The sequence below is a fragment of the Plectrocnemia conspersa genome, unplaced genomic scaffold (assembly GCF_051122295.1).
Source record: "Plectrocnemia conspersa isolate PC_06_02 unplaced genomic scaffold, ASM5112229v1 ptg000014l, whole genome shotgun sequence".
In the NCBI taxonomy this organism is placed as follows: Eukaryota; Metazoa; Arthropoda; class Insecta; order Trichoptera; family Polycentropodidae; genus Plectrocnemia; species Plectrocnemia conspersa.
The window spans coordinates 27,596,554-27,611,854 of NW_028277178.1; the positions used below are offsets into that span (position 1 = coordinate 27,596,554).

Sequence of the window (15,301 nt, forward strand, 5' to 3'; positions counted from 1 at the left end):
TTATGCTACTAGATTTTGCCTTCATATTTGTTTTACTTGAAAACTAAAAAAAATAATATATTTATACCAAACACGCGTATGTATTATATATTTTAATTATTAACCTGATTTTTTCATTAAATATCAGCCTTGGTTCAAATATATATTCAGTGAATTTAACCTATTTTGTAAAATATTTGAAATTTATAAAAGCATGTTTTAATGATAGAGATTAAAGGCTCGGCCACGCAGAAAGCGGTCTGTCGCGGCGGGAAGCGATCCAGCGTTCGTCGCGGCGATCTGCGATATAGGGACGTCACATAGGACGCGATACCTTGTGTGAGCGCTCCAGAAATAGTAGTGCATTTTCAAAATAATTTGTGTTTTATATTGCTATTGAGTATGAGCTCAGATGAAGAACAACTCTTACTGTTGTTAGATTTGCAATACAGAAAGAAAAAATATGATATTGGGTGCATGAAATCAATAAGAAAAGAAAACAATTGGGTGAATACCACCGATTATGTATCGAACTGGAGTCATATGAAAATAAACTTTTTAAGTATTTACGTATGAACAATTCAGTTTCGTCACTCATTTTTAGGCGGTTACTAGAAAAATCTGTAATTTTGCATTACCAGATCGCTTGTCGCCGCGACAGAATCTGGCAGAATTCGTTAGACCGCGTTCTGTCTGACAGAGCTGATGCAACATCGCATCATTCAACCAGACCGCCCTACCGCATCGGTCAGATATCGTTTCCTGCCGCGACAGACCGCTTTCTGTGTGGCCGAGCCTTTAGCATATACACTCATACAAAGTTACGGTATAAGGCCTCGCGTTTGCTTTTCTTTGTAACGAGACTCGAAGGACTTGGTGTATTACAAATTAAAAACGCTTTGCCACACCTTCGCTTCGCTCCCTTGTTATATATATTTAACTTTATTTTATTTCCGTTGTAAAGCTTGGCCACTGGCAATACTATTTATGGTCGAAAAATATCGTTCCTAGACCTTGCCTGACAGTGGTGACAGCTACAATGGCCGACCGCAGGAACGTTTTTGATTCGATCGAATACGAAATCTCTTCCTGCATTGAGCGCGCCGGTAAGTATTATTCTCGTTTTAAAATCACTTTGTAAACGTTAATAAGTAACTTGTTAACCATTTACCCTACATTTTTTAGCCTTCGCGCTGATCGAGCTGAGTCACAACAAAACCAACGGAAAACGTGCCAAGATAAATGTTCAAACTTTTATGGACTCGTTAGAGAAGGTTATGAACGACGTCACCAAACAACTAAACTATATAACGAACGAGTCCTGTCCTCGATCGTACGAACAGGTGCCATATTCTACGCAGAAGAATCACGAAATGTTTGCGAACGAGCTGGACCGCATTTCAGCGAAATTGAAAAAACTGAACGATATCAGGACATCCTACATGACCTATGACCATCGCCTAAATTCCATTATACAAAGCACGTCTACGCACGAGTTCGATCCAACAATTGAAGACTTGGACGAAATGATAAATGAAATGAATAACGACTGATAGATTATCAATCATAATTGATTGAGACAGTAATATTATTATTATCGGTATATGATTATATCACTGTATACAGGGTATTTACCTAATTTCTATTTGTATCTAAAATTTATTCATTCCTATTAGAATTTAAACATTTTATCAAATGTTAAATAATTTTTGTAAAATTTTGATATTATATAGTTTAATTATCGTTTTTTGTAAATATTTACATACATATATTTGTACAAAATTATAAAACAAGGGACCACTTGATATGATTTATTATTATATCATTTTAATGTGATATTAATTGCAACTCTAATTTTTAAATTTAGCTAAACTTAGAAGAAAAAAAATTGTATTCGTTTTTATACATAACCTTTTAAAATAATGTCGGTTTCTGAATAGGTTAACATATTTTATTTGGCTGCTCGTTAAGATCTGCTTATTAATGCCGATGTCCATATGATTTCTAAACTGCCATTTGTATCTACATTAAAATCAAAAACATTTAATTTTTATTTTCATTCAAATTTAAATACCTCGCTACAAAATCAACACTTATCAGAAACTTTTGTTTTCCTTTATTTATTTTAGCTGTCCATGTTTAGTATTATCAAATACAAATACTAAAGAGTCAACAAAAATATAGTCTACATATATGGAATGAAATGTTTATAATAAAAATATACAATCAATGTTATTAATAAATTTTATTATCTACAAAGTGATACAAATATATTTAGTACAATATACAAAATACTGAGTTGCAATTTTAAGGCTTTTGATATTATAAAACAAAATTGATTATTAATTTTTATCTGTAATGATAAAACGCTATCATTAAATAATATTTTTTTTACTGAATTGTTTGTTTTATTTACTCGAACATTATGTATTGTGAAATTATGCAATGCGTATTCTGACACTTTAAATATTTAAATCACCGATATTGAATTTCTTTAATGTAATCTCATTCTCAATGTATATATAGAGCATTCGTAAACATAAAACGAGGTCAGAACTTATTGAAAATCAGGGCACTCCCAAAATACAAACAATATCCAAATTTACAAATTACCCAAAACACCTTATTAAAAATGGTCCAAATATACACACTGTGAAGCAAATAAATAATGTATGTCAGTCTCACAAGCTACAAAATATTAAATAAATTTATATGCATATAAATATCAAACACACTGACCTCAGGAACTTTGGACACGATCTGCACAGCTTTTACAAATGATTGGAATGATTCTAACTGCAACTTATTCCAATTAAGTATAAAAGAAGAGACGACGACGAAACAGGTTAATACATTGTTTAAGTTAAGATATATTTCTTATTATTTTAAAAGCTATAGTCAAAACTTTAACTTAAAACGATCAACTTAAAATACATATGCTGCGGCACAAAAATAATTCATAAAAAACTAAAAAATATCGTACTGTAGAAATACGATCTTGTTATATCTCTCCGTTATCAAATTTTATTTATGATTCAATCTTTGCTTAGAAACTTTGGTTCAGGCAGTTGCACCTGAGGCGTGTTCAGGCCCGACTCGTCTATGGAAGACGACACCACATCGTCCAGAGATTCGGAGGTGAGTTCTTCGCCAAATTCTAAGTCTTGAAAGTCAATATTAGATGTCGGTGGAACGTACGATATGATTTGATTTCCAGCATCTAAAAACATACATTGAAAATTAAAATTAATACAAACTATATTTTTAGTAATAATTTATATAAATATTGTAGCTATGAATTTAAAGAAAATAGTATAAAAATATAATGAGAACTAGTTTGAAAGATCACCAGATTTTATAATCAAGTCATTACATTAATTTAATATACAAAAAACATTATTCATATTTGTTTAAACTAATTGTTTTTTTCCGAAATCAAATGCATTGAAGTACATAGTGACGATTTTAATGATTTATAAATATAATCTGGACTTGGTATCATCTTACTTTCCGAATATCCCTCGTATGTATTTATAAAATCATAAATAATGAACAAAAAATAATAATTATGAAACAAGTTTTTACCGTCTACTGGCTCTTTTGATTTATCCAACGATATATCCATGGGGTTAATAGATAGTCCATAAAAAGGCTCATCCGTACCGAATAACTATAAAAAAATAATAATTAATAAACATAGCACAAAAGCCAGTATTACTAATAATCAATATACTGACTCCTAGAAGAGCGTTGGCGTCCAATGTGCAATTATCCCTACTGAGCAGATCCCGAAGACATTCAATGTCGTTCTGCATCGTCGTCAAGTGATCATCCACGTCCTCGCTGAAACAAAACCAAAGTATGAAACAATTTCTATACAAGAAGGATATTGGATTGATGAAAAGTGACCGTATTTGATGTTATCACAGCATCAGTGTGATGTTAGAACGTAAGCGATATATGTTGGTGTGAACCATAGAATTTGTTAAATAGGAAATGAAAATTTACATCAGCGGCCACGGTGTACGCAGATCGGCACTTGACAGGTTGGTTGTCACTTTGATAGTAGGCTGACAGCTCCACGGGATTTGACCCTTTGCGCTGTAAACATTTTATAATTTTTGGCGAGGTTGACGTTATCGATACAAGACCGACCATTAGGAAACAATTGGCTTTTATTTATTTGATCAGCATTTTTTCCGATTAATGATTAGTATTAAATGACACAAATATATCAATAGTTAATGACCACCTAGAGCAGTCTTCCAAGCCTTCCAAATTTTTTGAGTGTTAATCTTACACAAAGGCAGATATATTGAACTATGTGTTATATTAATATTTTCAACTATTTTCAACACATCATATATATAATAGAATCGATCATTTCAAGCGTCATTTTACAGCCATATGTTTTTGATTTCGACTCCTTCAATAATCCAGCTTCTCACACAAACGTTATCAGCAATCCACTATAAAAACAATGGAATAGACACCATATCCCAAGAATACTGTTATATTAAATTGCATTGTAATGAGTGCTGGAACAAAATCACTTATTGAACAAAATATAGACCAATTAAACGAAAGTTTCAATAATTTCAACCTCGGAAACGTCCTGGAAAACAGCTATTTTCATGAATGAGCTATAGAATACCAATCAAACTTCTCTCACAACACTTGATCGATCGCCGTATCACTCGTGAAAATGACTGAAAAGCCATCACCATCTTCTCGGCGAATACTCACACTGAATTAAAGCGTGCCAATACAGGTCTGCTGTCGTGAGACAGCGCCACTGCCATGTTGTCAGTATTGGCTTCTTCTTCATAACCGGGCAGCTCTTGCTTTATGCTCTGAACTGTCGGTTTCTGTTTTCCATTTTTAGACTTCTTTCCTTTAGACGCTGGCATTAGATTTATTTTGGAATTATAATTTCCATATATGACGCTATTTATGTAATCGTCGTCGACTGATCCAGACGGCGAATTTAAGAAGACCCCTCCGCTTTTCAAAGCCGATAGAGCGGCTTGCGTGTCAACTTCTGACATTGAAACTCCGGATCCGTCTTGCGAAATCGCTTCGTCACTCTCGAATATATCGGTGGGTAATGCAGTTGAAGTCTAAAATAATAAAGTGTTTTTAGAATTACTGATTAAAAATTATAACAAAACAATATTTTCAATACTAACTTGTGCTGAGTTTATGGAAAAATCATTCTCAGTCGGTGTACTAACTTTTTTTGTGTCTGCTTTTTTCAGAGCTTTACTGCTCTTTTTATTTTTGTTTTTATTATTTCCGAGGGTCGTCGTTGAGGTATTAGGGGTTTCTTCAAATGTTTCTAATGCGCTATCTATTTGAACAATAAAAATATTTGAAATATTAACTTGCATTTTTGAATAAAAATTATTAAGGGTTAGCAAGTTAAACATTCCTTAAAAGCGATTGTGATTATTGTATATTATTGTGAAGGAATATTATTGCAAATTTTTCGTTATTATATCAATGACTTTGCTGGTTACAATTAACCTGTATAATTTCCTTGGGCTTGTATTTATTAAATTAGTAATTTAATTTAACTGTCAGTAGTTTTAATAAATAGTAACTTAACTAAATGGTCAACAGTTAAAATGTCGTTAGCACATTGCATACCGGGCATTATTCCAGCATAACTTTTTAATTAGTTAACGTTTAACGTCAAATTTAAAATAGTTTCGTGATGATCATTTTTTATATTCACAATGGTAAAATCAGTAAACAGCAAACTGAATTGAGTACCAAAAAAATTAAATGAATTTATGTTGAGAATCACCAAATATATATATTTTAAAAATAAAAACGATACATATTATGATAAAGTGATGATGAAATACTTTTACTTATTTTTAAAATAATAAATATCAAACTCACCTCTACAATAATTTTTTTATTTTTAACACTTTACGGTCGATTTACGTGACAATATTCGCACGACCGTTCAACTTTGATTCTGTTGCCAGCTCATTTAAATAAATACCATGAATCTTAATGAAATAGAAGTATTAAAAAAACTGAAATGACATTCCTGATTCTAAACCAGAAATTCTCGGGTTATACACATTTTTGTGATTATCCCAATTTGACAGTTGCGAAATGTCCATTTGCTGTTCTAAACAAAACCTAACCAAATTAAAGTTTTAAAACTTTCCTTAGGTCAAGTCCAAATACAACTTAAGCCAACTTTTCCCTCAGGGGAAAATAACAGATGAAGAAGTACAGACAGATGTTGCATCTCGCATATTGCTCCATAGTTTGTCTGCACTTGCATATTACACTATGTTTTAAAAATATAATAGCTATCCTTACCGATATTACTACGGACTTATATTTAAGTGGTCAAAGTATATTCAAACCGAATTTTGACCAATAGGAAGGCACAAAAAACAATTATCACTTCACAGAAGTCAAAAGCAATAAAATCGTGTCGGCGCCGTTGCAGTGGGAACGCTCGTTACTAAGCGTTCCCACTCTAATGGCGCCGACACAATTTTATTGCTTTTGAATATAGAAAAAAATTGTAAACACTGCCTTTTTTTAGTTTTAAGCCTTTGAAATTTCTGGTATCGATTTTTTTCAATTATTTTAGTTAATAATATATTAATAACATCTTTGGCTAGAGTACTAAATTAATACGTAACAGTAAATACACAGTTTAACGTGTGATTTTGTTATATGAAGTTGAAATGACGTAAAGCACAAATTTGTGCACACGGACACAACGCAAGGTTTCTGAAACGCCACAATTTGTGCACACGGTATTCAATGTGTTATTATAATTATTAAAAATGGCTCAATAGTAATCTAACACAAAATATCTTTATAAAAAAATCACAGTAGTATCATATTATCATTATGACAATGTGACGACCATTTGCTTTTGACTTTGGCTGGTTGATCCTCATTTAAGGCATCCTCCGGAAAGGACCTCAATGGCACCGTCCACCCGAGACCCAACGTCACCCGGCACCGTCCCACCATGGCACCGTCCACCCGGAGCGAGACCCTTCTAAAATTATCCAGGAGTCTGGCACCTTGTCTTCCTAAGGACGACGACAACAGCCCTTAGATGGCGTATCCCCGAGGGTCTGCGCCCCTGGATAATATGCTCGTTAAACTTTACCCCCAGTGACGTGTTTTATTTTATCTTATATATTATTATATCAATTGCATCTCTACTGTAAATCCAAGGTTCCGAAAACGATTATTGCCCACAATTCGACTGACTGTTTGGAAAAAAAAAAATACTAACAATTTATAATTAATATCCAACCATTTCACTTACGTTACTGACAGTTTATCCTTAAAAAAATTGACCATTTAATTTGTTGTTACTTCTTCATTAGTCACTGAGTTTATTTATTTATTAGTTTGAGTTATATTGATATTAAAAAATTCGAAAGTTGACAACGAAACATAAACTAAGGATGCAATTTAACAAGGAATTAGTTTAAGAGATATGTGCATTACAATAATAAAAATGAGCATTAAATAATTTTATCTATGGCAACACCAATGGAACGCTAATGCATAGCTTATTTATTTTAATGCACAAATCATTCGTTTTAGTGCACACTACAAATAAAATGTTGCTCAATTTAATATTTATTATTGAACTTAGATTTATTTATTTAATGCTCATTTTTTATTATTGTATTGCACAAACAATTCGTTTTATGGAACCATTATTTTATATACTTTTCATTTAAATTATCCTCATAAACTAATAAATAGTAATAAAGACATTTTATTTTTACCTTTCGCCTACGATTACTAAATTACAATAATGGATTTTTCTTCCAAATTCAAAAATGTATTTGTAGTACAATGAATCTATAGAAATGTCATACTAACCGCTGCGGCAAAATTGTTTTAACTGAAGTGTAGTCTATGAATAGTGAAAGACACACGGACAGGTAAAGAAGAGAAAGAGAATGACGTGTTTAGGTTAGCTGAGGTAACAGAATCAAAATCCATTTTTGTCACTTCTATAGATTCTCTAATATGTGATCTCCACCTAGTTTGTATATAAGAGACTGTATGTAATTACAATCTATAATTATAACTGATCTAACAACTAGGGACCAGTTTTAGAAAAAGGATACATTCATTCATTCATAGATCAGAAACATTTGTATACTCTACAAATTAAAATAAATAATATAAAATTATTCAATTAATTTAATAAGTATATGTTTTATAATCAATACTCACCATATAAAATTTTCGATATCAACTTTCCTGATATTAAATTACGCTAATGTGTTTTAAATGACCATTAATGTTAGAAATAAAAATGATGCATAAGTGCATTGTCAGCTTGTAATGTGATAATATTGCAAAACCATTTATAGGTATAGAAATAAACCAAGATTTTTAATAAAAGTGATTTTCTTGAATCCACACGAAGGTCAAGTGTAAGACGCACCCACTTAGAATGAGTAAAAATAATACAGATTTTAACCCTTCATCGCTATATACTAAGATAATGCTCACAAGAATAAGAAGAAACTTTCATAAATATTTACAGATGCATAAAAAAGTGATTATATAACAGATGAGTGGAAAACCGTAAATTATATGCTACTAGGGCAGAATTAATTCCCACGAGGAACAAAGGCACTAGTGTTTCCGAGAACAGGTGATGCAATATATTGAGGCTTAAGCATAAGCAATCAATTTGTGTCACTTTTCAACACATGCTCAATTGCCTATTATATTTTATCACTAAATTTAAATAATTTAAGATATTCTTACAATAAAAAAAGGGATAAAAAAAATTACACTACCGTTTAACAAATCAAAAAACAAACTATGAATTTCTGCTTCTTCATCATCTTCTGCTGGAGCATCGTCAAAGACATCCGGCATCAAAGACGTAGCTGGAGATGCAGCTTCGACTGCTGGACTTTGAACAGCAAGATCCCGATCAGGCGAAAGAAGCGAAAAAGAAGCCGAATGCTCGCTGCCATCTCTTAGCTCGTGTATAATGGGTCCGTCGTCATCGTCATCGTTTAAATTTTCCATTTCGGGTAATATAAAGTCATTATCGTCGTCCATTTCAAGATCAGAATCTACCCGAGGACTTTTACTGCCTCTGAACTCCATATCGTCTTCACTGTTGTGCGCTGCGTTGTTAATCATCAATTGATATCGTCTTTTTATGCCAGTTTTTAACGGACCGTTCCTTGAATTTTGAACGATGGACATTATGAATTGTATCAACTGAAAAAAGAAAAATGTTTTTGATGATTTTGATGGATTATAATAAATGCAAATATGTCAAATGTAAGTCTTACATTGTTAACGATTTGTTGTTGCTTGAGATGCTTCTGCCTAAGCAGCGCAACCTCCCTCCACAGAGCTTCGTTCTCGTGTTTCATGATGCTGAAGCGAGCGTCGAGGCTCTCCTGGCGCCCCTTCATCTGCTTGACGTCCGTCAGAACACGAGTCATCATTTCCGGTTTCAATAAGGCTTTCTCGTCGTTGGTAGTGCTTTTAGGATTAGCGATCTTTCTCTTGATGTGCTTGAGCAGATAGGCATGCCCCTTCAAGAAGCACGGGTGTGAAAATTGAATTTCTTCATTCTCACATTTGAGACTGCCGTTGTCGACGGAGACGACCTTATGAAAGCCGTACATATTGAGCTGTCTTATGAAGCTCGCCATGTTGTTGTGTTTGTAGTATAGCGGTAAGAGTTTTCGTGCAAAGTCGATCTGGTTCTTTATGACAAAGTTGCTTCCGCCCTGAAACAAATTTAGAGATTAGTAAAATTAATCGTATATTATATGTCAGTTTTTTACTATATTTTAATTTAATTAATAATAAAAGCAAACAATTTTAAGTAGATAAGAAAATCTGACAGTTGGGACAATTTTATTATAATCATCCAGTGCGTTTTGTAACATATCTTATCTTATCCTATCTGCTGTCAGAATATAAAACATATATTTAAAAAATACTATCGTTAGCAAGAGTAGCTTTACAATGCAGGAACATATTTTGTTTCAACTGATTATATTGAGCATGATGCAGAAGAGCAAAAATACAGCGGGTTGTACAACACCGCACTAAGGCGTTGTTTTATTCGAAAATTAACAATATCTACATTTAATTTTACATAAAAATAATTATCACTAGAACTACCGGACAAGTCACATGACTGATTTTACTTTTTATCTTTAAAATTCGTACTATTTTTTTATGAATTATGTTATGACTTTTGTAATGATATATAAATGATTATTATTAAGAATTTAATTTTGTCTGTTTTATTAGAAATAAAATATTTTTTGTCAAAATGACTGTTACAGTGCATCATTAAAAATATGTTTGATTAATCATCTAACCTGAAAAAAACAAGTAAAATCTTTAGTTATTAATTAGTTGTCTATCAGTTTTCATTGTAAATATTTTTAAGAATTTTTCTACTAATTCTAACTAAAAAAAATAGAATTCAAAAATAATATTTTTCATATTTTAGATTTATTTATAATTACTATAAAATTATTTTTGAAAATGTAAAAAATAGTGAACATCGCCAAGATATTGGAAAATATAATCGACATACCTGAAGAATGCTCTGACAACAAAAACAATCAACTTTATGACAATAAAGGGGAATTACTTGATAGCAAAAATGTTTCATTCACTAGTTATAGATTTTTCTGATAGCGAAAAAGCTTCTGCATCCTCAGAAAGTAAATATGAAAATATATCGAATTTACGCAGTAAAAGATGTGTGCGATTGTCATTGGATACGAAGATGAAAATATCTGGGTAAAATTACAAGAAGGCTCTTCTACTCCTGACAAATCACCGCTTCAAAATATTTTTAAATGACAGAATATATAAAAATAAATATTATAAAACGTAAGTAGCGCATTTTCATAGCTTTCATAGCAATAAACTTGAAACTTTCATGAGTATAAATAAGTTTACAGATATTTTACAAAAAGAATGAGAGAAGTCAATGCTTATAAAGAGATAAATTTGCTGACATAAACAGTGTGGGATAGATTTATTAAAAATAGCCAAAATGACTATGACAAAATGATACAGTATATGAACAAATATTTTCTACTAAAACTAGATGTAGATTCACGCAATATATGCCAAATAAACCTGATAAATTTTGTATCAAATTTTGGTTCGCGTCAGATGTCAAAAACAATTATATTAAATGGATTTCCATGTTTAAACAAAGATAAAACACGACAGTTATCAACACCTCTTAGTGAATTTGTTGTACTTTGCCGATTTAATTTGCTTATGTAATTTTTATTAATATAGTGTGATGTAATTTAATATACTTTTTATTATATAATATAGTGTAATATAATTTGTGTAAATTTATGTAATTTGTTTTAATATATGTATGTAATTTGCTTATTAATAATTTTATCACTGAACTTTACTTTATTTGCATATAGAACCATTTACTATGAAAGGAAGAACTGTAAATACTGTCAATTTTTTTACAAGCATACATTAGCATACAAATTACTATGAAAAAGACTACCTTAGCTGGAACTATAAGCGGAAACAAGAGTGGTTTGCCATAGATTTTGAAGCAAAAAAGGATAGTATGGCTAGTTTTGTAACATTACTTTATAAATATGATTGTGTTCTCACAATTTATAAAAGTAAACTAGACAAAAAAGTTCTTGTATTGAGTTTAAAACACAAATTTGTAAAAATTGTATTTTTAAAAACCACAAAAAAAATGTTTAATTGGAACCATTTTATTTTATAATAGTACTAAATTCGGAGTAGATATATTGGACCAAATTGTACGGAAATATAGTGTCAAATAGGGGACTAGAAAATGGCCATTTCAAGTATTTTTCAATATTCTAGACTTAGTTGAAATAATTCATTGGAATCGCCTATGACACCTTCTCCGTATACGTTGCAAATGTCCCGGGCTGCTTCAGCAACTTTTTGTCCTTGATGAAAAGCGAAGAAGAGCGGGTGTCGAAAATGTTGATTTTTACCTCCTGGATATTCCATTTCTAAGGCTCAAAAGTAATAAAAAATTAAATTACTCAAAAAGACGATTAGCACAGTTTTGTAGAGAAGAAAGAGCTCTATCGAATGAATATTATACACTTTGTCAAACAGCAAAAAAATCGTTGTAAAACAACAGAAAATTTAAAAAACAATGAATAATTAAGTGTTACATTTAATTAATCTATCCTCATAAATCAATTGATATGAATATTATTTTGTATACTATCAAAATGTATAAAATGGTCCATAAATATCATTTTAACAAGAAATAATTTTAAACAGGAAAAGATTTTATTTTAAATAATACTTAAATTACAAGGATAACAATTTAAATTTGATTTTTTTGTAAAATGCTTGCAGAATTAATAACTGTTATTATCCTTAATGAAAATGTCGAGAGTTAATCAGTCAAAGAGATTTCTTATTTTTTTAGCAATTACTATTTTAAGCCACTTTATACAAAGAAATAAAGCACAAATTAAAGAGGAAATTCAGTGGTGTAGTGCTAAATAAAAAGATTTTGAAGCACAGATTGATTATAATAAAGTATTTTTCCCCTCCCTTTTTACAGGTCCTGTGAATATTTGTAAAAATAATAATACAAAATTTAAAAGAAAAATGTTATTTTGGTTAGGGTGAGATTTAACAGGGAATTGTTTTATGAAATATGTGCATTTATTTGAGGTAAATCTTCAGATTTATTCTTAGGAAAAGAATTCGTCGATTTTTTATTAATGGGGTGTTTACTATTCTCACCAATGCTCGTTCGCACCTTATCTGTCCAACAGTAATTTATTAAATTTATAGCAATTGATTTTATGGAACGATTATTTTATATATTGCTCATTGAAATTGTCCTCTTTTAGATTAAGTAATTAATTCAATGATTGGACAGTAATGTTTTTAGGTCAGCGTTATTCATGTTTTACTGATTTTGATTAATTATTAAAGTGACATGATACTCCTCGGTTCCACGACTATTACGGCAAATAGTTTGCTAAGCTATATTGGAATTCCACTGAGGAATATTTGTAAAATGTAATAATGTGACCGATTGTCGATATATGACCTCCAGACCGTCTCCAGGTCCTTAATAAATATTCTGAATTGGCAATAGTCGCATGCATGTCATTAATAGAGGAGGAAGAACAGCAAACCCAAATTGGACAGCCAGTAGTCACTTAAGTAGCTGTAGAAAAAGCGGTACTTGTTTAGAATGTCAGCGCCACACTAAAAAACTAATGATTATGATCCCTCCACTGCGTCACATTGCTGGTTTGGTCGTAACGGCTAAGAAAGCAGCCAATGTGTTGTTACATAAATGCATTAGGTGCGAACGATGAACGTTTTTCAGAACAGTGAACACCCCATGAATAACTTTTGCAACAGCAACAAATCTACTTAAAAGGAGGATTATATAAATTAGCAATAATATTTACAACCTTACTAACGCTCGCTCACATATAAAAAAACCAGTTTATATTTTTAAATTAATTTTAAACAAGTACGCTTTCGAGAGGCATAACCATGTTTCCAGCCTATCAAAGCCTGCTGAGTGATTATGAATACATATGTGGCTAATTATATAAACCTACTTAGTTTATAGGTAATATGAACGACCTGATATATTGTAAGAACAAATGAATCATCATAGTGCAGATTATGAAGAATTATGGGATCCGCAGGGCAAGTATCGCAATTGCGTCGTGGAAAAACTATTTCCGATATACCCTACCGTTGTATACGTTACGGAAGAAGAGTCAAATTCGACGATCACAAAGCCGAAAATAAAAGAGAATGCTGCAATGCGTTCATGTTTTGAGCATGTCAATTATTGACAAATATAAAACATGTGTAAATGCGTAGATGCGTGAATGCGTGGATGCGGTCAAAACAGGCGAGGGATCCTAAGCACAAAGTCAGTCCTGCATACCTGCGCCCACGAAATGAGGTGATTAGTCCTCAAGTCGTCGACCAGCTTCCACAGCTTGGCCAGGAAGGCCGGCACGCCCTCGCCGGCTTCCGTGGCGGAGCGCATGGCGCCTCGCTCCTTTTTCAACTTATCCTTCGTCGTCCTGAGTGTTTCGTACGTCAATTGCGACATGCACCACCACCTGCACGAGCAGTGGCCTAAACGCGAATAACTCCGTCTATACCCGCTTGTTGTTTTCGTCAATAATCCGGCGAGTGAGCTTCAATTAAAATTAAAAAAAAATATACATTATTGAACGATTTTACTTAACAAATATAACCGGACAATTTTACAGTGGAATTTTTCATTAAGCTCTTTTATATATTATTATAACACAATTACAGTCTGTAAGTTGGTAAATCTTATTTATTGCATTTGTTAATAATTAGACAATTACAATATTGCTACATGACAACAAGGTGATCAGACGTCCTCCTCAAAAATTTCCCCTTTTTTGTCCTCTTTTAATCCTTTTTCGTCCTCCTCGAACAAAAACGTCCAAGGCTTCTTTTTAGCTCGAGCAAAAAATTACCGAGATGGCCTTTATATTTAATTCTTCACGGTGAGCTTGGTCTTTATTTTTTTACAATTTTTCATCAATACATCTGGCGAAACATTTATTAATCTTTCATAATTTAAGTTTTTTATTATATCATGATCAGTTGATGCCAAAATGTTCTAAAATTTTGCCATAACAAATTATTGGTCAATCGATAATTTATACAAGAAATGAGAACAATCTAAAAAATCTAATTGGACGGTATTTATAGAGATCCTTCGCCATCAATGACAACAGTTAGATATTATTTCTACGAATTTAAACGCGGTCGAACATATGTTTTTGACGAGGATCGTCTAGGATGCCCGGCAGAGTGGTTACCGAGTAAATTATTAAAATAGTTCACGACATGATTCTATTTAATATTTAAATTCAAGAAGCTGAAGACGATCCCATCGGCCGAAAAAGTTATGACGACAATTTTTGGGATGCGACGGGCGTAATCATGGACTTCTTAGATAAAGGGAAAATGATCACTGGACAATTATTGGACCAGTACATTCATCCAGAGTTGTCGCCGATAAACTTCACCCTTTCCCTATTCGCCTGTATTGGCTCCCTGAAATTTATTCTTATTCTCAAACGTGAAGAAATGATTCGCAGGAAAAAATAGCTCAAATGAGAAGGTCATTGTCGAGACAAAGGCGTATTTTACAGAGCTCGACAATTTATATTTTTGAGGGGTTATAAAATGGCAGGGACACTGAGAAAAGCATATATTCCTAAAGAGGATTATGTTGAAAAAA

The 15,301-nt window shown here is 32.0% G+C and overlaps 2 protein-coding genes across 10 annotated transcripts; one reads left to right on the forward strand and one right to left on the reverse strand.

Moving 5' to 3' along the window:
- The first annotated feature begins 1,002 nt into the window (after window positions 1-1,002).
- Window positions 1,003-2,378, forward strand: LOC148226665 (mediator of RNA polymerase II transcription subunit 11-like). The gene is made up of 2 exons (XM_088203197.1): window positions 1,003-1,085; window positions 1,165-2,378. The coding sequence occupies exons 1-2, from the start codon at window positions 1,019-1,021 to the stop codon at window positions 1,530-1,532; spliced, it is 435 nt and encodes a 144-aa protein (XP_088059323.1). The 5' UTR covers window positions 1,003-1,018; the 3' UTR covers window positions 1,533-2,378.
- On the reverse strand, window positions 2,206-14,166 carry Hsf (Heat shock factor). 9 transcript variants are annotated; one of them, XR_015812180.1, is made up of 10 exons: window positions 13,958-14,166; window positions 9,312-9,758; window positions 8,826-9,237; window positions 5,169-5,329; window positions 4,726-5,099; window positions 3,988-4,080; window positions 3,717-3,822; window positions 3,565-3,649; window positions 2,719-3,199; window positions 2,206-2,629 (listed from the first exon to the last, which is right to left on the reverse strand). XR_015812180.1 is itself a non-coding variant. In XM_088203194.1 (9 exons), exons 1-9 carry the CDS (start codon window positions 14,126-14,128, stop codon window positions 3,015-3,017), a joined length of 2,034 nt encoding a protein of 677 aa, XP_088059320.1. In that variant the 5' UTR covers window positions 14,129-14,166; the 3' UTR covers window positions 2,206-3,014. The 9 variants fall into 9 exon arrangements, 4 of the variants coding, with proteins under 4 accessions (XP_088059320.1, XP_088059319.1, XP_088059322.1 ...); XR_015812179.1 differs by having other exon boundaries at window positions 8,802-9,237; XR_015812182.1 differs by lacking the exon at window positions 3,988-4,080.
- Between the last annotated feature and the right edge of the window lie 1,135 nt (window positions 14,167-15,301).